This window comes from Semicossyphus pulcher, unplaced genomic scaffold (genome assembly GCF_022749685.1).
Source record: "Semicossyphus pulcher isolate SPU_LCO1_2020_fin unplaced genomic scaffold, fSemPul1.0.p SCAF_3, whole genome shotgun sequence".
In the NCBI taxonomy this organism is placed as follows: domain Eukaryota; kingdom Metazoa; phylum Chordata; class Actinopteri; order Labriformes; family Labridae; genus Semicossyphus; species Semicossyphus pulcher.
In genome coordinates, this window is record NW_027211704.1 from 23,630,827 (window position 1) to 23,655,262 (window position 24,436).

At 43.2% G+C, this 24,436-nt stretch overlaps 1 protein-coding gene across 1 annotated transcript in view; it reads right to left on the reverse strand.

Moving 5' to 3' along the window:
• Window positions 1-13,851: 13,851 nt before the first annotated feature.
• Window positions 13,852-24,436, reverse strand: part of suclg2 (succinate-CoA ligase GDP-forming subunit beta) — a 112,832-nt gene continuing 102,247 nt past the window's right edge. The window contains exon 11 of the mRNA XM_069677795.1: window positions 13,852-14,823. Within this exon, the coding sequence (XP_069533896.1) occupies window positions 14,711-14,823 (113 nt within the window). The 3' untranslated portion in view covers window positions 13,852-14,710. The remainder of the gene's footprint in view (window positions 14,824-24,436) is intronic.

Genomic DNA, 24,436 nt, shown 5'->3' on the forward strand with positions numbered 1-24,436 from the left:
ATTTAAATTTTAAAAATGTATTGATTGATTCACTGAGGAACAGGGCTGCTCCTTTTTTAATTGTCTGATGTTTTGCCCGAGACCTGCAGTTTTAGCCTCAATCTTTTAGCATATCACATGCAGGACTCTTTACAGGGTTCTCCTTAAAACTGAGACAGCTTGAAACATTCACTGTAAGTCAGTGTAAGCTGATGTCACTGAAGTTAGTTGGAGAATTCAATTTAACAAACCCATGGACTGAACCTTAGCTAGCTAAATTAGCTAGCTAGCTAAAACTGCTGATGAAAGTTGTCATTGCAGCTGGACAAATAGAAGGTTGCTGTGTCGAATAATGATTCTTCTTTTTGCCCAACTGGCCGATTCTGTTGCAAGATAAGGACTAAATGGATAAATGGTAAATTTCGATTCCGCCATTGTGGCGCTGTTAATGTCTGCTCTTGCTTGCAGAATTGGGGGCGTAGAATTTATGGGGTATGACATCAGTAGGCTATAAGCATCGGGGGTGATTCAACACACTGACCCAAGGGAAATGACACTAAAGCGTATAAATGTGTGTCTGAAAGGGCGAATGTGACATGTACCTTCAGATTTCCCGACCTCCTTGAATGCATCATCAGATGATCGATCCGACCTCCATTCAACAAACAAGCATTTTAAAAGTAGTTTTCTTCTCCTCTTGAGGACAGACCTGACAAAGCTTCATTTTGACTTTTTACTTATCTGCATCATGATGTTGAAATTTCGGCAAAAGTAAGACCCGTTAATTAAAGTACATCACAGGAAAAGCGGGTTCTTTTTCTGAAACAATGCAGCACATGGAAAAGGAAGTCTTGACTGGAAGTCCTTTTAACAAAAACAAGGTAGGCCTGGAAATACCTCGAGGCCAATGTGACTTAAACAGATAAATGACAACGTAAAATTGGCATGACAGTTTGCTTACCTGATATTATGCAGCAGGTCCTGTCAGTATGAGAAGATGGGCAAGCGAAGCAACAGCCGCACACCGATTCAGTGACACATGTACAAACAAATGACTATTGAACTTTGGCTGGTGGTGCATAGTGATGTTTTCTATTGGTTAAAACAGCAACAGCCTTGGCAACGACATTGATTAACAGACAGACAAATCAGTGTTGTAAGCATGGTGCATCGTTACTATTTCAATTGGTCAAAACCGGGACAGGGCCTGTTCAAAACCGGGACATATTAGTGTTTTAGAGATATTTGTCGGGACTCGGGACACAGAGCTTGAAAACGGGACGGCCCTGATCAAATCGGGACGTATGGTCACCCTAAACAAGAAGCATGAGGACATGGTCAGCACAACAATGAATTTAGAGACAGTGATTTTTTTATTTACTTAAAAAGTTCTAATAGTGTAAACAGGTTAAAAAGGTAACAGTGATAAACAAGGAGCTCAGGTAAGTTCAGCCCCTTATAATGCACCTGAGACACTGGTGAGGGGTTACATTTACACCTGACTTTAATGCAACTTTTTATTCTCAACAACAACCGACTAACAACATAACATTAATTACATTTTTTTTCATTTCATTTTTAAATTTTATGATTGAAATACTAATCCTCCTCTTCGATAGGGATAGGATCATTGATGGCAGCCGACCAGATAAACACGTATACTTTATTATGCGCCCAGAGGCTGCTGTGTAGCCTCCACCTGATATCAGTAAGAACAGGAAGCTGAAGTCCCAGACAGAGGGGGCTTATACAGAGAAATGTGGCCAGCCTTGGTGGCAGCTTTGTTGCTCGACATGTTTCCACACACGTCTAAAGATGCTGAAACGAGGTTTCACAAACACACAAAGTCTGCACTTACAAAAAGAAAATATATCTCCATGTGTCAGTGCCATATGACCTTGTCGGCTTACCAGAGCTCATTACAGAGGACGCCGGCAGTGGAATTGGTGGCAATGAAAAGCAGACATGGCTCTCGGATTGTTGGAGCCAACATGAAAGCGCTCAGCTATCAGGCAGAGAGGAAGAAGAGGAGGAGAAGGAGGAGGAGGAAGGGTTGGTGATATACTGTAAGAACGTAGCTGTCCACAAACTAGAGTGTGAAGCGCACTGGTTTGCATAATTTAAGGTTAATGAGGAAACAGCGGCTGGCTTTGCTCTACCGGGACGCTTTTCATTAAAGAGGCATCAGAAGCAGCTCTTTAATGACCTGTGAATTCATCAAAGTTTCACCTCATTCCATATTACACCACGTACATACAGTAGATGTAAGGGTGCGCTTCATTTTCAAAGAGATGCTCAGCCTTAGCTCAGCTGGATCAGTGGAGCAAACATGCTGTAACTTCTCCACCTCTTTTTCCAACCAATATCCTGACATTGCAATCCACTAATGCTCTAATACTGTAAGCTTACATGCATATTGATAGAAAGGTGATGTGATAGCAATACATACACATAAAACATGCTTATCTTTGAAAGATGTGTTAAAGGGAGAATGCATTTACAGCATGAAAATGATCATATGCACTACTTTTAAATAAGCGAAAAGTTAAAAAACACTGTGTGTGTATGAACACGAATATGGTGTCAGGAATACACAAAGCCGTCACTGTTAATGAGCGTTTCAGAGGCAGAAGCCGCCTTTGGCCCTCTCTCTGTCTCAGTTATCCTTCCAGGGGTAATTGGACAGAGGGATACACCGTTCTCTTCTCCAACCGCCACGTCTCCTCCGTGCACCCTCCCCATGTGCCTAATCACACCTCTATTTGCATCGAGGGCCCCGAGAATCAGCCTCAATAACGCCGCGCGGCTTTGAAAGATGAGTTTTTAATCTGGGAGAGGAGATGAGTTTCTGACCCGCGCCTGTTTGTTTCCATAGTTTCTTTTTCCCCGTCGCGTAAAAGTGACCTGCGGGTAAATTTGCAGAGGCAGGACAGCTACTCGGCTCCCTAAGTACTGTCATTGTGCATTCATTAATATCGCCGTATCTGACATGGCGGGGAAAATGGTTCTTGGCGAAAAAGGGCACTTGTCGCGGTGGGTGAGACTTCCTAACAGGCAATCAGATGGGCTGACAGCGAGTGTGTGTATGTGTGCGAGCGCAGGCAAAGGAAAGGGCTGCGCTCTTTAGGAGAGGTGTGGGTATTTATTCTTCTCCCATTGCCCTCTATTGACCCATGTAATGGAGAATTTTACAAGGGGAAGTGTTTGAAATATCCTTTGGATGTGGGTAATGTGTTCATCTTTGAGAGCGGGCTCAGCTTTCATTCCTGCATTATCAGCTTCTTCAATACTGCAAAATAATGAAGTAAAAGGCACTTAATTTAGCTCTATTTGAAGTTTTGAACATGCTCCACTACAATAGGCAGTAAGGGGACAAATGCGGACAATTTGCTGTAGTAGTCCATGTGTTGTAGGTACACTCAGTTTGCTGTTGGTGGATTTGAAGGAAAGATCAGATGAGATCACTGAATAAGTGTAAAAGTACTGAAAAGTTTGCTGATGATAAAACTGTGTGATGTTTGAAGGTGAGCTCTACATTAGCAGATGTTGATACAACTCATTAAAAATCACATTTTAACCCATCCTCTTCAACATACAAAAATCCACAGTAAAACTTGAAATAAACCACATTTGGACAGAAAACAAATGCATCTAAAAAGCCATAAGAAAACGTGTGGCTTAAGGAGTCAAAGCAACAAAGCAGTGTTGGATAAGGAAAATGTGAAGATCACAAGTTCCTGATTATTAAACATTTAAAGGCTGAGACACAATCTCACTGGTTTCCCTTCACTGAACACTGCTGAGTGTTCACTCAGGTATTAGCACCGGTGCCAACGCAGGAGGAAAATAGTCCAGAGTGTTGTCGAGCAGAACAGTTTGACCCTGCTCAGCTTTTGTAACAACACAATCTGGCAACAGTAAACCTTCAAACCATCTCCATAGAACTTAAATTGGCCTACCTGACATCCTAGGCTGCAGTTTCACAAATGGCCACTTGAAGCCGGGTCCAATAGCGAATCAATCGTCACATACCCTACAGCTGCAGCAGTGCATGTTTACAGCCTTATAAGGCGGGGGGAGGCAGGGGGAGGTATTTCAGCATAACTCACCTATCTGAATTAAATAGGGGGGGTGGTCACTTTCGGTCACTGGTTGGTGCTGCTAGCTTTCCTGCTAGCTATCACCTCAGCTAACTTGGTCAGGCAGTCACAGAACTTGACATTTGTGGCAGCCCATGTATGCTTGTTGGCTTCTCCCAGCAAAGAAGATGACAGCTGTAGTTCTTTAAAGGAATTCGGTTAGTTTGACTCACCGGCTGCTAGCTCTCCCACCCAAGATGTGTGCAAGCTAGCAGCTAGCTTTCTATATTTTGAAGCTGTTTTAGCTTTTTAGTTTTATTCTGTTAAATATACAAACTTTGGTTAGCTCCAGCAACAAAAAGGTTTCTGTGGGAAACACTGTTGGTAGCTAACTAGCTAAATAGCCAGCTCAGGAATGAGCCTTGTGCATTGGCTAAAAACATATAAAGCTTAGCATTTGCTAACCCTTTGTTACACTCCAGCTCCACTTGTCTAAATATGTTAGATATAAGATGCTGTCACGGTAGCTACATGTCCTTCTCATGTCTATGGTTTTTGATCTAAATACACAGTAACAGTGAAGCCAAGACCACTAATACCACATAATATCCACCAAACAGCCAGGCCAAATGAACACTGTTTTGACCAGTGTGCCCATTAATACTGCATTTAATCCCAACCAAGGCTTCACAGCAGCCTTCTGAAGGAGAGCAAAGCTGTGCTCTACAGCAGGCTGAAGCTCCCGCTAATGAATGTGCGCTACAGTCTAATCTCACAGAGCCCGTGTGCTCAGCAAAACTTGAGCAGGTAAACAAAGGTAAGACAAAGTTTACAATTAGTCATCAAGCTGTCAAGCGTATTCAGGTCATGCAAATTGGTGCCGTATGATTTTAATGTTTCAGGCCAAGATGTGTTAAGCTGGCATGAGTTTACCTCTTTGGGAAAAGCAATCCACTTGCAACCCTGAATACAAACAAACCTTCAAGCATATTTCACTGCGCAAACAGCTCATCGCTTCTTCCCATAGAGAATAAATACTCACACTCACACTAACACACAAAACAAACACACACACAAACATGCACAGTTTTGATGTCCAGGTAAATATGACTCACGAGTCGATACGTAAATAAGCACACCCACACTGATTACCCACAGCTCCTGCATCAGAAAAGGCAGATCTTAGCGCACATGCTAAACTTCATGACCTTGTTTTTGTGTCTGTTTAAAGCTGAATATGTGCGAGAGCTTCAGAGCAGCACCAGCCTTCATCTTGCCATTACGGCGCCGCTTTGTATTGTTGCCAAAATCACAGGTGACAGGCCACTTTTCCAGAGCGCTCTGCACAAGCCTTCCTCTCGGTGCGTGCTGCAGGCCAGTCATTTGACGGCGATAGCACCCGACATGCACAGGTTTCACATATTCAGGCCGAGTATGAGACGGCAGAGGGAGAAAAGAAGGCGGTGAAAAGCTACCGTTATCGCTATTAACTGTCAAAGTCACCTTCACCCTGAGGCACAGCCCCCGCTGAACACGCAGAACAAACACACACGCAGTCATGTGCTGCAACTAGCATGATTCATGAAGCTGATGGATGGAGTCGTGATGGAGTGAGCGAGGAGCAGCCCGGCACACCTCACAGTTCATGCCAGCATTTTCACCCTAAATTTCCGCACCGTGTCATCGTCACCACTGTGCCCACAGATCGCGCCTCACCTTTATTTTTGTGCTCGGCAGACGGCGTGAAAGCGCGGCATTGTGGGACAGTGGTGTGTCTGAGCGTGTCAGCCGAACACCTGCAGAGAAGCTCCACCAGGATAGCTCTGGAGTCTTATTATCAAGCAAGTCGAAACAGCATTCTGTTGCCTCTGCTGCTGTTTTAATGAGGGGGCTTCAGAGGTCACACCAAAGGAGCTTTTAACTGCTGTCGTTCCAGGAGAAGATTCCTTTCCTCACTGAAGGCCGCTCTACTGACGCTGCTTTGGAGACGATGGGATCGCGGGAACCTTAAAACAGCAAAGTTTGTTGTGAAAATGGAAAATTAGAAATATTTAAAAGACAAGAAGGAAGGCTGGATAAGTTTGGATAAATAAAGGGAAGATGGTACAGAGGAGCATGACAAAAAGTGGAAGGGTGGGAATAAGCAAGAAAGAGAGGTTACACGAAAGCATGAGATTAAAAACAGCAAGAGGGATCAGGTCAAGATGGAGGAGAGAAGAGAATTGAAGCAAGATGGCAGCATGAACACAGAGAAGGGGGAGATCAAGATGAGCAAACCAGTGGATGTTTCAATGATGGGCAGAAATTGGTGAAACAAAGCCGGAAGGATGGAAAAGAAGCATGATGGAAGAAGGCGCTGGGGAGAAGCAGGATGGGGTTGCAAATGGGAAATCCTGAAAAGATGAAGTGACTCATACCTACGTATCTTTTATTCCTGTTGCCTCTGTCAGCTGTTGCTTATTTGTTTTATTAAAACGTTGCTCACTCTAAGGAGAGTAAAAAAAAGTACTACGGTAAATAAGGAATGAGGCAAGCAGGAAGGAACATGCTGAGGAAGGCAGAAAGAATTGCAGCAAAGTGAGAAGGATCTAGGATGGAGGAAGGCGATTAAGAATGAATGAATTGTAGAAAGACTATGATAGTAAGAAGACGGGAAAGACAGTAAGAGTGTGGATCATAAAGAGAGAAAAATGAAATGATTTAAGGGAGGAAGATGGATGACTTCCACATCCATGCTAGCTCTGCTGTGTCTTGTTTTGACCTACAGTAAATGCCTGCTCACATGCTCATGACAGTTCCAACATACATATTTTTTTAGCACTAAACACAAAGTACATCTGAGGCTGGTGGGAATGTTATTCGTTTTTGTAGGTGCAGTTATGAACTAAAGGACGAATTAGGATTTTGATCTAATGATGGCTCCACATAAATGTTGGCAATCTGTCCAACAGTTGATAGGGCTACCAAATTCAAGGTATCACCAATCTCTGAACCCATCGGCTATTGTCTGAGACATAAAGGTTTAAAGGTTCGAGGAAGTCGGGAAATCTAAACGCTGAATGGCTTTCAAGACACAGCGACAAGGGAATTTATCTTAAGTAGAATTTTAGGTCTACAGCAGAAAGTTAGCTGTTAGCATGCAGATGTCTTTTTATAGAGATTAATAAGAAGCTAAATCATCATCAGATAGCCGCCGATGGGAGCCGGGATGTCATTACGGTGGATTACGTTCCACCTGCTTTTGCTCTCCTCGCGGACTGTTTTTCCTGCATACGCCGCAGCCTGCTGATATGTGATTGGTCAATATTACACAGACTACAAGCTGATACTAGAACACTTGCCGTACTAATAATCCACGCCCCTGTCGACAGATTCTACATTTTTTATGCAGAATCTGTAAATAGAGACTAGGGGATCACAGTCAGGGTACATCCCCGCTCTTCCTCTGAGGAACATGAATGACTGGACACAATTTGATGTCAATACATGTGGTAGATGTTGAGTTACCATGTTCTGGTGTTGGCATTAGACAAAAGGTCAGGAGGTCACTAAAGTAATGAAAATGAAACCTCTGGGGATGACTAATGTTTCTACATTCTTTCATGGTTATCCTGAGACGTCTCAGTTGGAACCAAAGTGGTAGACTTTGTGAAAGAGCCAGCAGAATACCCTGGGCAGAGCAACTATGTGGTTAAAAAGTTATATGGACTAATAAGTGGACGTCAGACTGATAAACAGACATGACAGGGAAGAAGGGAGGTGGAAGAAAGCTGACAGAAGTAAGGAAGGGAAAGTTGGAAAGGAAGCATGATGGGAGGAGGAGGATGGAGTTTAGGAAAAGAAAGGGCAAGAAAAAGTGGATGAAGGATGGGATAGATGGATGAAAGGATGAACTTGTGAGTAATAAGGACAGAAAGAGGAGCAAAAAAATTCAATTCACACTAGGGCAAACAAAGTTGGACCAAATTATAGTTTGATTGATAGAAGAAAAGCAAAGCATGATGGGTAAACATTTTTCAGAGCTAACTTGCACTTTTAGCAAAGTCTCTCAAACGTATTGATTGAGAGACGCTCGGAGACGGACTAAAAAACAAGACATTGTCATGGAAAAGGCAGGGGCGGATCCAGACTTTTTTGACTGGGCTGGCCCAACTGGGGCACTGACTTATGCAGGGGTGGCATAAAGTATGTATCCACACACTCACACAAATGAATAGCATTTAATTAACCCTTCCTTCTAAGCTTAATTCTTTCAGGACTCAAACAGAAGATGTGTGGTCAGAGTAACAATTTAAAGTACTAAAGGAAAGGTGCCACATTGAAATGGAAAGAAAGCTACTAGCAGCCTGTTGCAACACAGCCCAAATATCTGATTTTAACACAAGTCCCGCCTCTGACAAGGCAAATAGCTAATCCTAGTTTAGGATTTTGGGGTGGCAGTTGGGGTGGCCAATCAGATTTCAAGGGGAGCCCAGGCCAACCCCTCTGGATCCGCCCCTGAACACGAAGTCTTGTTACAGTTTAACAAAGCCTACTGTCACTTGTCTAGGCTTTCAGGTGTCCTACATGTACTTTCAGGTTTGTGGAGGGTTAATGCAGGAAATGTTTGATTTTATTTCACAACCTTTGTTATCACAGCAGACAAATATTTCACCGTCACCCCTGGAATCATTTGGTAAGATAAAAGACTTTCCATAACCGTTCATAACAGGGTTTTTTTTAAATCACTGAGACTTTAGAGTTTTTAAAGTATCTTTTGGGGGAAATTTGTAGCAGCTTTTTAAAGAAATATTTAAGATATAATCTCAAAGATCTCAGTTGATGAGGCAAGTCCAGCCTCAACAGATGATGTCCAATGTCCGAGTGCAAGTAAATGCAACACAAGATGATGGCATGACGCTCCTCCTTGCACCTTGACACTGGACGCGTTCTGCCTGTCGGAAACTGGGACTCTTTGTAACGGTTTCATACTGTCTCCAAGCATCGGGGAAAGTGTGACTGTCCAGGGCGAGTGTAACCCCTGATTTTACATATATTAATGTCAAACTATTATTTACACAGGATTGTGATTTGTAGGTCACACAGAGGTGGAATTGTTTCCATGATGGTTGGAAAGTCTGAGCGTGATACACTTATAAATACGCTACTGCAGTTTCCACCAGGCAGCCCCGCGGCCAGTGTCAAGGTGCAAGGAGGAGCGTCATGCCATCATCTTGTGTTGCATTTACTTGCACTCGGACATTGGAGATTCACTCTTCTGAATTTCCGACCACCCTCAAATACATGCATATATACGTTTGTTTTGGATGATGTTTAATGTGATCATTCAAAATTGGGGTGGCAGCTGGGGTGGCAAGACATTTTTCAAGGGTGGAAGCTGCCACCCCATGCAACCCTGGTAGATCCGCCCCTGGGAAAAGGGAAGATTCAGGAGGTGTGTGTTGCTTATTGCAACTTTTTAAATCTGCCTCCTCTTCGCTCAATTTCTCGAGACAGCCAAGGTAATTCAAATCGATTCTAAGTCCTTCAATTACGGACACACTGACAACAGTTTGGAGAGAGGGAAATGGATTTTTCTGCTCATCCACGAGCCAAGGCCGAATCTGAGGACCTCGACGGCAGCGCCGCATCAAAACGGCTCCTCCTTCACTCTTGACGTTTTTACTCTCTTCCACACTGTGTTCCTTTTCCTCCATAAACCTGTCAGCAACATTGTTTTTTTATGATTTCAGGCAGGTGGTAAAACAATAACGGCCGAACCTGCTCCTTTTTATATTCCTGTGAATGAGAAAAAGAAAACACAAACAACAATGCTTCTGTGTTTGGATGATCTCGTGGGGAAGAAAATGTTTGCTGTCTTTAAACAAAGCAAAGAATTTAGGAATAAACACATGTTCACAGAACAAACAAGGACAGATACATCAATAAACTGACACAAAAGTACAGCACAGAATCGACCACACACACTCACAGGCTCGTGCCCCGTAGCTGTCTGCTGCCTGGTCTGCAGAAGCACAGGCGGAAAATTGTAAATATTGAGCAACCCCTTGTCCCTGAAAGATGAAGTACAATAGCCGGAGGGAATTCATATCGCTATTGCTTTATTATCAACTAATACGCTCATAGTTGTTGCTTCCAAACGGCTCCATAAATATCCAATACTTCCTGAGAGACGGCCTTGACCCTGTCGTCTGAAAGAATGCTTTTCACGAGCTCCGGCTCTGCCAACGCGCTTAAACACTGAAGCCGACCCCGTGAAGTGGCAATTACCGTTTTGACATCAATTCAGGAGCACGTAAAAAAACCTGCAACGTTTTGAGGAAGCAAAATGGACAATAACAGAGCAAAAAAAAGCAACAAACAAGGCGGAAAGAATAAAACTCCCACGGCATAGTAATTCGTCTTAATTAAAGGAGCAGCCCGCCCAAAAGGTCGTTTAAAACAACAACCTCCTCTCTTACCCCCAGAGGTGTTAGCCGAGTAAAAAGCAGCAGGTTACATGATAAAACTCTCCCGGCTGACCTCCAAAGCTTCTTCCCTCCCTCATCTATATTTATATGAAGGAGCGGCACTAATTTTGCCCAGTAAATCAGTGTGCACATTTCGTTGTGACCTCCAGCTTGACACTGAATTAAACAATACGAGGGCCCCGAGAAGCCCGCTTTAACAAGCCTTAAATTCCTCCGTCCAATCCATCAGCAGGGATATTTCTGACACACGGAGGGAAGAGCATGAAATAAGGCAATTATTGAACCCTTCAGTCCATTTCTACGGCTTGGCTGGCTGGGACGGTGCCGCTCAGCGTCGCAGACCTCCGAGGTTTGTGTGTTGAGATGACTCTGAGTGATAAGGACGCTTAAAATGAATTAATGACAAGTAAATTATATAGTTAGACACCAACTTCACCTAATCTCTCTCTGCTGTGTGTCACGTCCTCATGACTTTGGCCAATAAAGAGAAAAAGTTACAAGCGTGTGAGAGACAAATCCAGTTGTGACTCACTCCAAGACAAAACCTCTGGCGCATGCAGAAGTGAAAGAAACAGCTTTGTGCGTGTGTCTTTCATGGAGGTGGCAGTCGATCCTGTGTGTCTGGGCGTCCTCTCAGATTGCCTGACAGATAATCCATCACACAGTCAGTGTGTCTGACAGGAAGAGGTCTCAGTCAACTCTCAGGCTCTCCGTGCAGCTTGCACAGGCCCGATGAAGGACAGTCACTCCTCTCGAGTCTCTCCTGGGACGACGCACACTTGAGTTTCATTAGAGGACTGAAGGTGTGTCATTTGAGGAGTTTAAGTGTGTAAAATGCGTATGTGTTAACCAATCTGCAGATGGAAACAAGGCAGTATAGGTACAGATACATATATGATATGATGTAAGGATAAGCTGTACGGCTTATTTTTGGCTGACCGCCTGGGTCAGCTGTACACACTGTCTGTATGTGACAGAGTGAGTGAGTGAGTGACGGTACATTCAGAGCCGTAGAAAGGGAGAGTTGCAACATCGCAATGGCAGTTCATGGAGCATATTGGACCTCCACTGACGCGACTGCGACTCTCTGTCCATATGGCTCTGGATACTTTGCTCAGGGAGTAGGCGGGGCTGCTCCTCTGCTGTCTTCACCTACGTCCGCAGCGCACACCTGCTTTCAATCACGTTGTCATCGGCCTCATAAGGACAGTCCTTGTAACACATTGCCTGACCTGATGTGGTCAGCCACATACTAGCTTTGATAGTGCGAACACTTGAGCGAGCTTGGAAAACTTGCTGCACATGAATCCAAACTAATGTCTAAAACACAATTAATATAATAAATAGGAAGATTAAAGTCTTTGGTAGGAATTGGGATAATTTCATCCTTGATAACTTTTGATTAAAAAGTTTTGAATATGTTTAAACACAAGGTTCAAACTGAAAGTTTGAAACACTCATTTTCTCTGCTCATTTAAAATTCATAAATAAAAACAAAATTTCATTTTGTAGATCAACAGCTTATCATCCAAAACGAGTTTTGACCATGATGTGTGGAAGTGTTAAGCTTGAAAGTGCGTTTGTGTATTACTGATTATTTTCCTTATCAAGTTCCTGAGCTGGAGTTTCTTTTTATACGTCGTTTGTCACGTAGTTAGTGTTCAGGTAGAGCTGCAGGAGAGCTGCACATTTGATAGTCCAAGCTGTTTTAACGTGCTGATTTCATGTTCTGTCTTTTATTACAAAGAAAAACTACGGAAGCCCTTAGTGGACATGCATCCATACATTGTATTTACTCTATTTCCCTGTGATAACGAGTAATTAACAGTTGTTATCTGGACATCTCAACTTATTTATCTCATATTCTTAAGATAACAAAGCTGGTTTTCTCATGATCATTTTCCAGCGATCTAGAAAAGCAAACAACAGGCAGGTCACTGTGATATTACAGACCAGGACATGCCATGCTGACACTGCCAAACACTAATGAGGTAAGTTAAGCCTGTTTCTATGTTTGTTTTGTGCTTTTGCAACTCTGGGGATACGAGCTATGATCACCCGATGTTGCGGTGGTGCAGCGCTTATCTCAAGATAACAAGATAAACAAGTCGGAGAAAACAGCCAGGAAATGTATTGCTATTACGGGAAAATGGAGTCTGTTCTAATACTTTCACTGAGAACACCAAACTTTGTAGCAATTTTAAAAAGGTGTGGAGGGTGCCTGCTAAATATGTAAATGTAAATATCACAAGGTTTTGGACTGTTTCGTGACAAAATAGAGCAGTTTCAAATGAAATTTCGGACTCTGGGAAAGCTGTGTTGGACATTTATTCATCTTTTTACAATTCATTGGCTGACCACTGGGGTCAGCCCTACACATGGGTCTGTATGTGACTGATTGACTGACTGTACTTTAAGAGCCGTAGCGAGAGAGAGTTGCGACATCGCAATGGCGGATCATGGAGCATATTGGACCTCCACTGACTCTGAAAGGCTCTGGATACTTTGTTCGGGGAGTGGGCGGGGCTGCTCCTCCGCTGTCCTCACCTACGTCTGCAGCGCGCACCTGCTTTCAAACACATTGTCATCGGCCTCATAAGGACAGTCCTTGTAACACATTGCCCACAAAAGCACACGCTGACCTGATGCGGTCAGCCACATACTAGCTTTTGACCAAGTCTTGTTTTAATTGGCTAAACAATTAGTGGACAAAGCAACTGTCAGTTTATCTACACTACCAGTCAAAAGTTTGGACACACTTTCCCATTCACTTGTATGAGAAAATGTGTCCAAACTTTTGACTGGTAGTGTATGTTATACTGAGCTCTAAAGACGAGCACAATGTATTTGGTCAAGTATAGTTTTGGTACCAGAGCTTCTGCTTTGGCCAGCGACCACATGGCCTTACCTGTAAAAACACAAATGATATCTTTGGATTTACTGTAGTTCTAGATATTAGACTATTTGACCTTCAGACTTCAGGTTCACTCTTTTGATCTGAAGACAAACTTAGCACAGCAGTGGCGATATTGACTACGAGAAGTTAAATTATTTGTAAAAAGTCAAAGATTATCTCATGTTTGGACAGGTTCTTCTTCTTTTGCTCAGGTAGTCAATTTTAGGTTCAAATGCTTCAAGGCACCAAACAGTGCAAGCTGCAGAAGGTCTGCCTCCATTGACATTATCCATTCTGCTAATTTACTCTCCTGAAAAAGCCAGTAGCGCAAGTGCATTTATTATTTCCACATCTTCGTTACTTACCATCAGCTTCTGTTGATGAAGTAAAGAAATAACAGACATTTAACTTGAAATATTGTCTTTTAATCTCTCAAATTATTTACACAGTTTTCACACTGTATTCATGATATCCTGTCAATATACATTCATGATTATAAAACACTCTAAGTACATTTGTATACTTGATTTTTTTTCTCAGTCAAAATCTCTGAAACTACTGCTCGGACTGTAAGATGGCAACATCGTTTACAAACCCTTCAGCCTTCATAAAGCCAGCACCGGTTCAAGCAGTTCACTCCCTGTTTCCTTTAGAGCACTTAAGAAATAAGACATGATGTACAAAATTCACAGCAAGGGTTCTTCTTCCTCCTCAGACACTGATAAGGCATCGGATGGAATCATGGAGTTGACTGCTGGCTGTGATGCTGCCTTTTGTTTTAGTGTGATTAAGTCTGGTAAGCAAAGGCTGGAGGTGGACGCGAAGAATGAATCCCTTTTAACTTCTATTATGTAAAAATGCCACAGGATGCAGAGAGGAAGCCGCGTCCTCGCATTGGAAAATGGAATGCACAAGTGTTGAGTCTCCTTCAAGGTTGTGAGATATGTTATAACACCTTTATGATATTCCACAACATGGTAATGGTGAATTTCATGATGTAAAATAATAACATGTGAGGTAAACAAATTAAAAAGAATTTAATCTAGAAAAATCTAATTTGCAATAAAAGTTCTTTTAAACTGTGAGCTGATGTTGCACCACAAACCCCGTGATAAAGACACTCAGTTGGCAGTGATGGAGTTATTTGGAAACTAGTGTTAAAACAAAAAGGTAAAGGCCTTTGAAAGTAAAGGCTCGAGGTCTCAATGTGAAGGAAAAGGCTGGCTGTGATGATCAGAGGCGGTTGTGAATGGTGAGATGAGTGGACGGACTGCACTGAGGGTTTTCTATTTCTTGATGGCGGCTACTGCTTTCTTGGCGGCGTCGTCCAGGTTTTCAGCTGCTGTGATGGGCAGGCCGCTCTCCGACAGAATCCTCTTGGCCTCGTGGACGTTGGTACCTAGCAGACGGAAAACACAGTTACAACAGGTGACAACAAAAAAAGACAAAAACTTGCTTAACAAGGTTGAACCTGATCTGCCATCTGCACTGATGTAAAAACCACGCTGTGTGAAAGACAAAGAGCTCCTTTGGAGGAATCAGAGCGCCTGATGACAGATGGATGGAGTTATGGGTGAACGGCAGCAAATTCAACCACTGATCCGAGAGCAGCTTTGTCTGTGAACAATGTCAGCGAGGCAAGAGGGCAATTTGTGTGCGTGTGCTCCCCTGGCTGCAGCGAGGTCAGGGGGAGCAGGTGCTGGGTGATTCCAGTAACCAACCAGAGAGAGAGAGAGAGAGAGAGAGAGAGAGAGAGAGACACCCGGAGACGCTCTGCTCAGCCCAGAGGCTCTTACACACTGAGCCCGGCTGCCTCCCAGCGCCGCACATGGTGCAGCCAACACGAGCCTGACAAGCCTGTCACAACACGGGGCAGGGGGCGCCGCGGTGGACGGAAGGACACAAGAGAGGGAGAGGACGGTGTTAGAGAGAGAGAGGGCAAAGGAGGAAAAGGTCAAATGGAGCAGAATTGCCCACGCTGCTAAAACAACAAAAGCCAGCTGTTTATGTGGCGTTTACTGATTTCACACATGAAGACAAGATGGCAAAGAAAAGGTGTTTATAACATCCACTGATCTGCTATCAACACTTCTCTACTATTTTTATACTCACATCTTTATAGGTTTGTGTTTAATTCTTTCACTTTACTTCTTCATGGCTTCATCATTAGGCTATTCGTTTTTTCTCTGTCCTCCCCATGCTGCTGCAACATCTAAATCTCCCCTTTGGGAATCAATAAAGGTTTCTTATTTAAATCATCAAAAAAAAAGAACTGAAACTCCACCGTGTAATCTAATAACTTTCATCTAACCAATTTTCTTCGCAGCAATATCGACAGTTAAGTGTTATTGTCTTTATTTATCACATGAGAGGGAGTGATGTTGTAGTGAATATCATCATGGCTGTGATTCAGTCGTAGGCATGAGGCTGTAGTGTGCTATTGCTTTTATACAACACTTACACAAGCGGCAAATTATAGTAAAATGTAATGATCGACAACAGATTATTTGTTGCTCCAACAACTCGTTCCACAACTTAACTGAAACTTGACTTTTGTTGCCAAGCAACCCAAACATTCTCCTGCACTCTGTGTCTCCAGGTTACCACAGATCAGCTGTTTTTGATCATGTACATATATCTGTTTGTTTTGATTTATCATCAACCAGTGAAATAAGAGTCTGCTGTGTGATTCAGAGGAAACAGCTTGATCAATGTAGACAACCACGGTCTGCTGTAATGTTAATTTACAGTATTCAGAACACCTGGCTGAGGCGGAGTGATACACAGAGTGAAAAGTCCCACTGATGTTGTACTCTCATGAAATGCCTCTTATCCAATCAGATTATTTGGTCAGAACTAAATGTTGTATAAATGTTGTTACACCTTTTGTACTGTGTCCTATTGCCCTAATAAAAGGAGCAAAAGATAAATAAGCAATAACTTATTGATAACTTGAACATTTAACTTTTTTAAAGTGACAATAGCAAAAAATTCCAGCTTTTCATGTGCAAACCTTTGCTGGTTTTGTGACTCTTCTATGACTGATGATTTTTAGACTGTCTGACAAAACATTAAAGCATTTAATATTTAATTAAGAAATTAATCAAGAAAACACACGTGCACAGAGTTTAGTTGGAGTTTGTAATTAAAAATGTTTGACGGGACAATAATTGCCTCTCTTGTGCACTGGTGTATCTGCCGTTACTCTGATGTTAAATGGCTGGAGCTGTGTGTGTGTGTTTGTGCGTGTGCATGCTCAGACGCTTACAGGTTGACCTTAGCTCTCCTGGCTTGGCGTGTAATTAAGACTGCATGATATGTGAATTCTCCGGAGGCCCGGCCGCCCTGATCAATACACCTTTCATGAGGAATTCTATTACCAGCGCCACTTAACGCCTAATATTTCATCTCTTTTGTCCAGCCAGATAATAAGTCATTCCAAACACATTTTCTGCAGGCTCACACTCCAAACAATCAATTCTGCCATGTCATTAATTAGAATAAGAGCAGGAAGAGACCTTGCTCTGGCACATAAACAGAGGACTGAGTGTCCGGGGTCATTTTCTGATCTATTAGCAGGGACTATTTTCTCTGTGTGTGTCAACGGACGAGTTTAAGTCTCTCTCAGAGATGCTTTGGCTCTCACTGAGGAGAGTGGGCAGTGCTGTATGCTTTGTGTTCATTAGGCTGACCTGTAACCTTCCATGGGATCGACAGACCTATATTACCATACTGACAGGCTTATCTGTCAGATGATTCAAAACAAAGTTGCATCACAGCGAGCTTGAAACAACAGGATATAAAGCTGTGGGAGAAGAAGCCATATGTGCCCACAGCAAATACATAATGTAACAGACAGTGAGAAGACAAATACGCCTATGGAAAGTGTATGTAGGCCTGAAATAAGGAAAACAACACGTGCTTTTTTTGCTATTTTTTCATTGACTAAATATTCATGAGAAGAGGAAGTGTGTTGCTGTGTTATCCATGTAATGTGTGAGGGGGAAGTCACACATCTGTGGGAGTGACAAAGAAGAGACATGCTTTTACATGGGATTTCTGCATGTGTGTGTGAGAGATGACTGCAGTTCCACCGTGAGCAGTAGGGAGCACTGATAGCTCACGGCAGCAGAGGCAAGGACAGAGCCTAGCTGGATAAAGCACCGCTAGGTGTGTGTGTGTGTGTGTGCGTGCGTTAACGTGTGTGTGTGCGTGTAGAGTATGCCAAGTACAAAATTGTGAGTGTTCACCTGCAGCCACTAGGTGCTGCCAGAGACCTACTCACAGCCTGGGAGCTGGGGCATACAGTATAATGAATGCACACATGTGAGGCATAGACAACAAGACAGACTGACTCTTCAAAATAAAAGCCCAGGTGATTCACAATAATAAAGGTTTTATTATTTTTTTTATCAGTAACAATGACTGAGATTTCCATCTTTTAAACTCACTTGTTGTTTTGAACTGTGTTTTCTAACAATCATCTACAAGTTTAGATTCAGTTTTTCAACACAATAGCTGAACAATAGCTTTACGTCACCGCTCCACTACGAGTACTTAAACACACTGTTCAGGCTATACAGCTAAAGACACTGCAGCGCTAAGTATTTTGCAAAGTGATATATTTCTGCTTCACGACCCACTTCTGTTGGATCTCCACTGTAATTAGAAGCTTACTTATGACTATTGTGAACATGTCACTTTAATGTGAGTCAATTACAGGCCAGCATAATTCAACATGATGATAAGGCTTCAGACTGTGCCAAGAGAAGAGAGTTCTATCGATGCTGCAGTTCCTACATTTGTGTCTCATTTCTCTGAACAAGCGGAGTTTAGTGAAGATAAGACTTGATGAGAGGAGATGATTCTACCATAATCTTTGACATACAGCATAGCTCTACAGCTGTAATGGTTCCCTACATGTAATTAGAGAGAGAAGCAGTGCATTCTTGTACAAAGTTAAGATAAGAGAAGAAGTAACGTAAGGCTTGATAACTTGTATAAAACTGTTACTGTGTTTACAAGGTAAGCTTGATACATTTGGTTTGAGTAAATTATATAAAGCCATAACATTAGGACCACTGACAAGTAAAGTGATGATTATCTAGTTACAATGGCACCTGTCATTGGGTGGGATATGTTTGGCAGCAAGTGAACATTTTGTCCTTGAAGCTGATGTGTTGGAAGAAGGAAAAGAAGGCAAGTGAAGGACGCGAACGTTAAGACAAGGGCCAAACTGTGTTGGCTAGACGACTGGGTCAAGCATCTCCAAAACAGCAGCTGTTGTGGGGTGTTCCTGGTCCGCAGTGGTCAGGACCTACCAAAAGTGCTCCAAGGAAGGAAAACTGGTGAACCAGGGACAGGTTCATGGGCGGCCAAGGCTCATTGATGCACATGGGGAGTGAAGGCTGGCCCATGTGATCCAAACCAACAGAGGAGCTACTGAAGCTCAAATTGCTGAAAAAGTTTATGCTGGTTCTGATAGAAAGGTGTCAGAACGCACAGTGCATCGCAGTTTGTTGTGTTTGGAGCTGCCCATGCTGACCCCTTTCCACCGCCGAAAGCCAACTGGACCACAGTGCAATAGAAGAAGGAGGGCTGGTCTGATGAATCACGTTTTCTTTTACATCATGAGGATGGCCTGGTGTGTGTGCGTCGCTTACCTGGTATAGACATGGCACCAGGATGCACTATGGAAAGAAGGCGAGCCGGCGGAGGCTGTGTGATGCTTTGGGCAATGTTCTGCTGGGAAACCTTGGGTCCTGCCATTCATGTGGATGTTACTTTGACATGTGCCACCTACCCACAACATTGTTGCAAACCAAGTACACCGCCTCATGGAAACAGTATTCCCTAATGGCAGTGGCCTCTTTCAGCAGGACAATGCGCCCTGCCACATTGCAAACATGGTTCAGGAATTGTTTGAGGAACACGACGAGTTCAAGGTGTTCAAGCCTCCAAATTCCCCAGATCTTAATCCAATCGAGCATCTGTGGGATGTGCTGGACAAACAAGTCAGATCCATGGAGGCCCCACCTCGCAACTTACAGGACTTAAAGGATCTGCTGCTCACGTCTTGGTGCCAGATACCTCAGCACACTTTCAGATGTCTAGTGGAGTCCATGCCTCGACGAGTCAGGGCTGTTTTGGTTGCACAATATTAGGCAGGTGGTCATAATGTTATGGTTGATGGGTATAAGTATGGTTAGTAATTTTGCTGACTTCATGACTCATCTTTTCATGGCTACTATTATGCTATGGTACCTTAGGCTTTCTGACCTGTCATTTTAGAAAAGTGTAACTCAGAACATTATCAATGGCTCTGTTCAGTTTAAATCTCCCAGCAAGACAGGGCAGTGTGGCAGTGAGCAGCATGCAGAATAACTTCATCAATCTACATCCAAGCTTTTACTCTTGAGATGTGCCAGGAAGTCTGAATTGTGTCATAAAAAGGTCACTTTTGGCCTCTCCGGCCAATGTTTAGCAACATTTCATAGTCATGACTTTAAGACTTTCTTTCGATTTCACACAATAAGGTATATTGTAACATTTTTAAGGAACTAATTAGCCAAACATTTTCTGTTGGTGTCCAACAAATCTTTTTTCTAAATAAATATTGGCATAATTTCCTCTGTGTTTGGGGATTTTTTTCCAACAGTTGCTAGTTTGAAACAGATGGAGGAAAATCCTCGTCTATCAGAAAAGTTTGCTGAGCCTTTTGGCAGATTTTCATGCCATCTGGCAACATGACTAAGAATCTCCTTACATTTCTCTTTGACACCATGACTGACACCAGACCGCACTGATGAACTATGTGTTATATACATATCCCTTCCCTTTAGATAATCTTTCCAATAACACAATGTCTAAGTACTCCAGTTACCTTGAATGACTGCTCGTGTAAAAATATCGACATTTCATCACGCAATCTCATCACACTTGTTCTGACGTTGATTGTTAATCCTCATCATAATCTGCAGCAAACAGTGAGATTTTTTACTTCACAGCCCAAAGTGGATGAGCCCTGCTCCTCCCTCCTTCCTCCTGTGTGTCAAACATCAAATGCTTCTCATCTGCACGCGGGGCGAGATTCTCCTGAACGGTGCCGACGCTTTCCCTTTGATGTGCTCGCCAGTCATTAATCAACGCTTTTATGTTTCCCGTGTTGTCTAGACTCTTGTTTAAGAGAGACACACACTACAGCCAAATGTAATAGATTCAAAGAGCATCTCTGACACTGATGGTGATATAGTCATTTAGGTTTTCATCCATGTTGACTCTGATAAAGAGTTTCATTGTATTAACAGATAACATTGTATTCACTACCTGCATCTTGTAGACAGCCTTCTTTCCTATGAACCATTCAAATCTGGTCTGCTGTTTTTTAGAACCAACAGCAAGAAAATATATTCACACAATGCTCATTGTTTAAAGACCTCCTCTGGTGAAAATTGTTTTTAACCTTGTAAACATCTCCATGTGGTGTTTTTCATGTGCTACAAGACATATCAGGGACAACATAAGCAGTCATCTCCATGGCTGGGCCTGTCTGCTTTTAAACAGCAGTGTACCAAGGACAGGCTGAACTACATGTTTTCAGACTGGCAGGGTTTGAGACTTCACAAACCTAAGGAGCCAATCCCGTTAATGGACGGGGTGACGCAATGCTTATGGTTGTGTGCAACCCAGGGTTTCTGTGCCGGTCCACGTGTCCTGGAAGCTTTCAAAGTTCCGGACAAATGGGTGAAATTACGGTCAAATGACTGTTACCAAGCAACACACGTCTCCACTCGCTAACCACTCAATCTCAAGATCGACAGAAGATATGGATAACAAAACAAGTAAAGAAAAATACATTTTACGGATAGGGAAATGAGGAAACATAAATAATCTAGCATGCCGTTGTCTGATGTACATTTTTCATGTCTCCCTCTGTGTTTTGAAAGTCCCTACTGGCAAAAAATCTAAGCTCAATCAGCACCTGCAGGGCGGGGACAGCGCCGCGTTTCTGTCTGACACATGCTGCAGCTGAGGGGAGAGCTCTTAATTAATTCAAACAGGACTTGTCTGACAAAACGAAACCTTTCGATCAACTTACTGTCCGATCACAGATGACTCTCTCTCTTTTTAATGCCCTTTTTTAAAGTCTCATCTAAGTCTAACTGGTGCACAGGGTGTAATTTAAAGTCTATAGTAACCTTCAGCTCTAAGTTGGACGTAACGTTACACCCAGGAGTACGCCCAGCTGGTGTACTCTGCTTCAATAACTTCACTAAACTGAAATGTATAGGCTACAGCGGAACAACATGTCTCATGCTCTACTGACCACTTGTTGCGCTGCGTACGCACTGTCCATATGCATGCTCTTTCTCTCTCTCCCTGAGGGAGTGCAGTTTGTTATACATACTATTTTTTAGTTGAAAATATATTATTTTCACTGGACATTATGACCAGTGGATTTTTAATATGTCGGACTTCAACAGATTTTACCGGTAAAAAAATGTCAATTACCGGATGATGGAAACCCAGGTGCAACCTATGGCAGCCATTTCGGCGATGCGCGAGCCAGCTGTAACCGCCATCATAATTTTGGCAAACTCACTACTGACTACTAACGTTAACGTTACTACTACTAATTACTACATTTAAAACTAGCTAAGTTTCAACAAGTTGCCACTAAACGATGGCAGAGACGTGTTTTGTTTTGGCGATGGAGGGGGCGGTTGGAAATTTGCACAGTGGGCGGGGACTATGCAAATTCTGTAATTTTTAATGAGGGAGAAGGAGGAGATGCGATTTTTCCAGAGACCCCCCCAAATTTTGCTGTTGAGGCTTTCAGGGGGTCTGAAGTGTCATTAAAGGGGTCTAAGTACCCCTGAGACGCCCTGTATTTCACACCCTGCATCTGTTTCCTAGAGAATTGCAGTTTAACTGTGGCAGGGACAGCAGGGGTGGGGATATATTTGTACATTAAAACATATATTAAAGAATACTACAGTATCACACTGAAAACAAATCAATGGCATAAGAATGCCAACATCACACAGGAGAGGTCACAGAGAAGGTCTCCCCTTTCTTTCTCCCTCTCTCTTGGACTGATAAAATTTCAAATGAGCCAGATGTAATGAAATTCCTTCCAGGTGTTTCTGCCATATCCTGTCCATGAGAATGGGACGGATGTGAGGTGACAGTGAACTTGACCCCTGACCTTTAACCAACAAAATCTAATCAGTTCTTTCTCCAGTAAGACAGGACTTGTGTGTCAGATTTTAAGATATTCCCCTGAGGCGTTTCTGAGATATGACATTCACAAGAATTGGTCGGACAAACAGATTGACAGACAACCTGAGAACATGCCTCCGGCCACTGTTGTGTCGTGTGTGTGCGTACATGCATACGTGTGTACAGCTGAAGCAGATGCCTTTTTAAGATATAATGACCCTGTCAGGACTGAGAGGGCCATCTAAACCTTAATAAAGGGTCCTGCATCTCTGTTTAATTAAATGTGTGAAAAGAAAAAAACGTCCTGATCTCTTTTTAAGCAGAAAACTGCCTCTACAGTTTGACGGACAGTTGGGAAATGGCTCAGTGGATCAATAGGCCGGGGAACAGAGTTAAGCGAATGCAGTCACCTTTTCCCCAGGACTCTGAGGGGATGTTTAAGGGGGATTTTTTCCATGGTGGCAGAGAGCTTCCTCACAGAGCAATATGTCTCTGTTCACACTGTGGCCAAAGAGGGCAGTACAGGACTTCCTCAGGTAATTCTTCCTATCAACACCAACACTAATTGTGTGTACAAAAGTGTTTATATGCCCTTTCTGTTTTGAATGTGAAATGTATGACCTTGAGCCTTAATACTGTAGCTTATGACATGTGTTTTAGCTGGACTCTCTATCAGCCCACAACAAACACTTCCTGCAACCCCTATCTGCTAATTCCACCCTATCAGCATCTCGACCACATGGCCCTCCTCCTCCACATTTGGGAATACATAACTCTCCGCCAATGCAATCAACCCAGGCCTTTTTAAAAAGAGCCTTCCCAATTAAAAGTGTGCCAGTTAATCCATTCTGATCCTGTTGAAGAGCGCTGGGCCGTTCTCACTGCCCTGCGGTCAGCCTAGCAAGCTGAGCTGATTGATTCTGAACCAATCTTCTCCACAAGACTGCAGCCCAGGATGTAATGACCCACAACTAAAGCTTGGATTAGACCCCGGCCAGGGAAACGTGGTTGGACCAAAAGCCAGCAGTAACCTTCTGGGCTCAGCCTGTTTGTGAGTCAGGGTGGATAACATGGCCTGGTAGGGGAAGTGTGTGGTGACTAATTAAGGGTCTGTTATGATTGCCAATCCATTCGCTTCTATGGCGACTATGTACCTGCACTTCAGCCAAATGGTCAACTGTTAGCACAAAGACAGACGGCGGGTATATATTTGGGTGTGAGTTTGTAAACAGGCCTTATATGATTGAGAACAAACAGTTAGGTGTTATTATGACAAAATAAACTCCTTTGTGCTCTTAACAGCCACGTCCACACTGTAGTACCTCTGTGCACAGTGGGGTTCTAGAAACCGCTTACACACCCTGACCTACAAACCCTATTAGCAGAGTGTGTGAGGACATACAGTGTGAAGTGTTGAGGTCTGAGACACACACACACACACACACACACACACACACACACACACACACACACACACACACACACACATATATACTGCCTGCTCTCTGCTCTGGACACACCACTCAGCAGGAACTTGACAATTAAGCTAACCACCAACTGGCCCTGCGCCTTCGGGAGTCACTGCTGCCATCCCACACACACGCACATAACTGAGCGGGTTACATTAGCATACACAGGTGAAAGGTGAGCCAATCAGTGCTGTCTCCACTGTTATTCTGGCTGCCGCTAATGACGGGTGCGGCAAAATGTGACACGTATGAGGAATGCACTGCTGTTCTTACTGGGACACTGGGCCACAATGAAGATGGATAGGCTCCAGAGCGTACAGC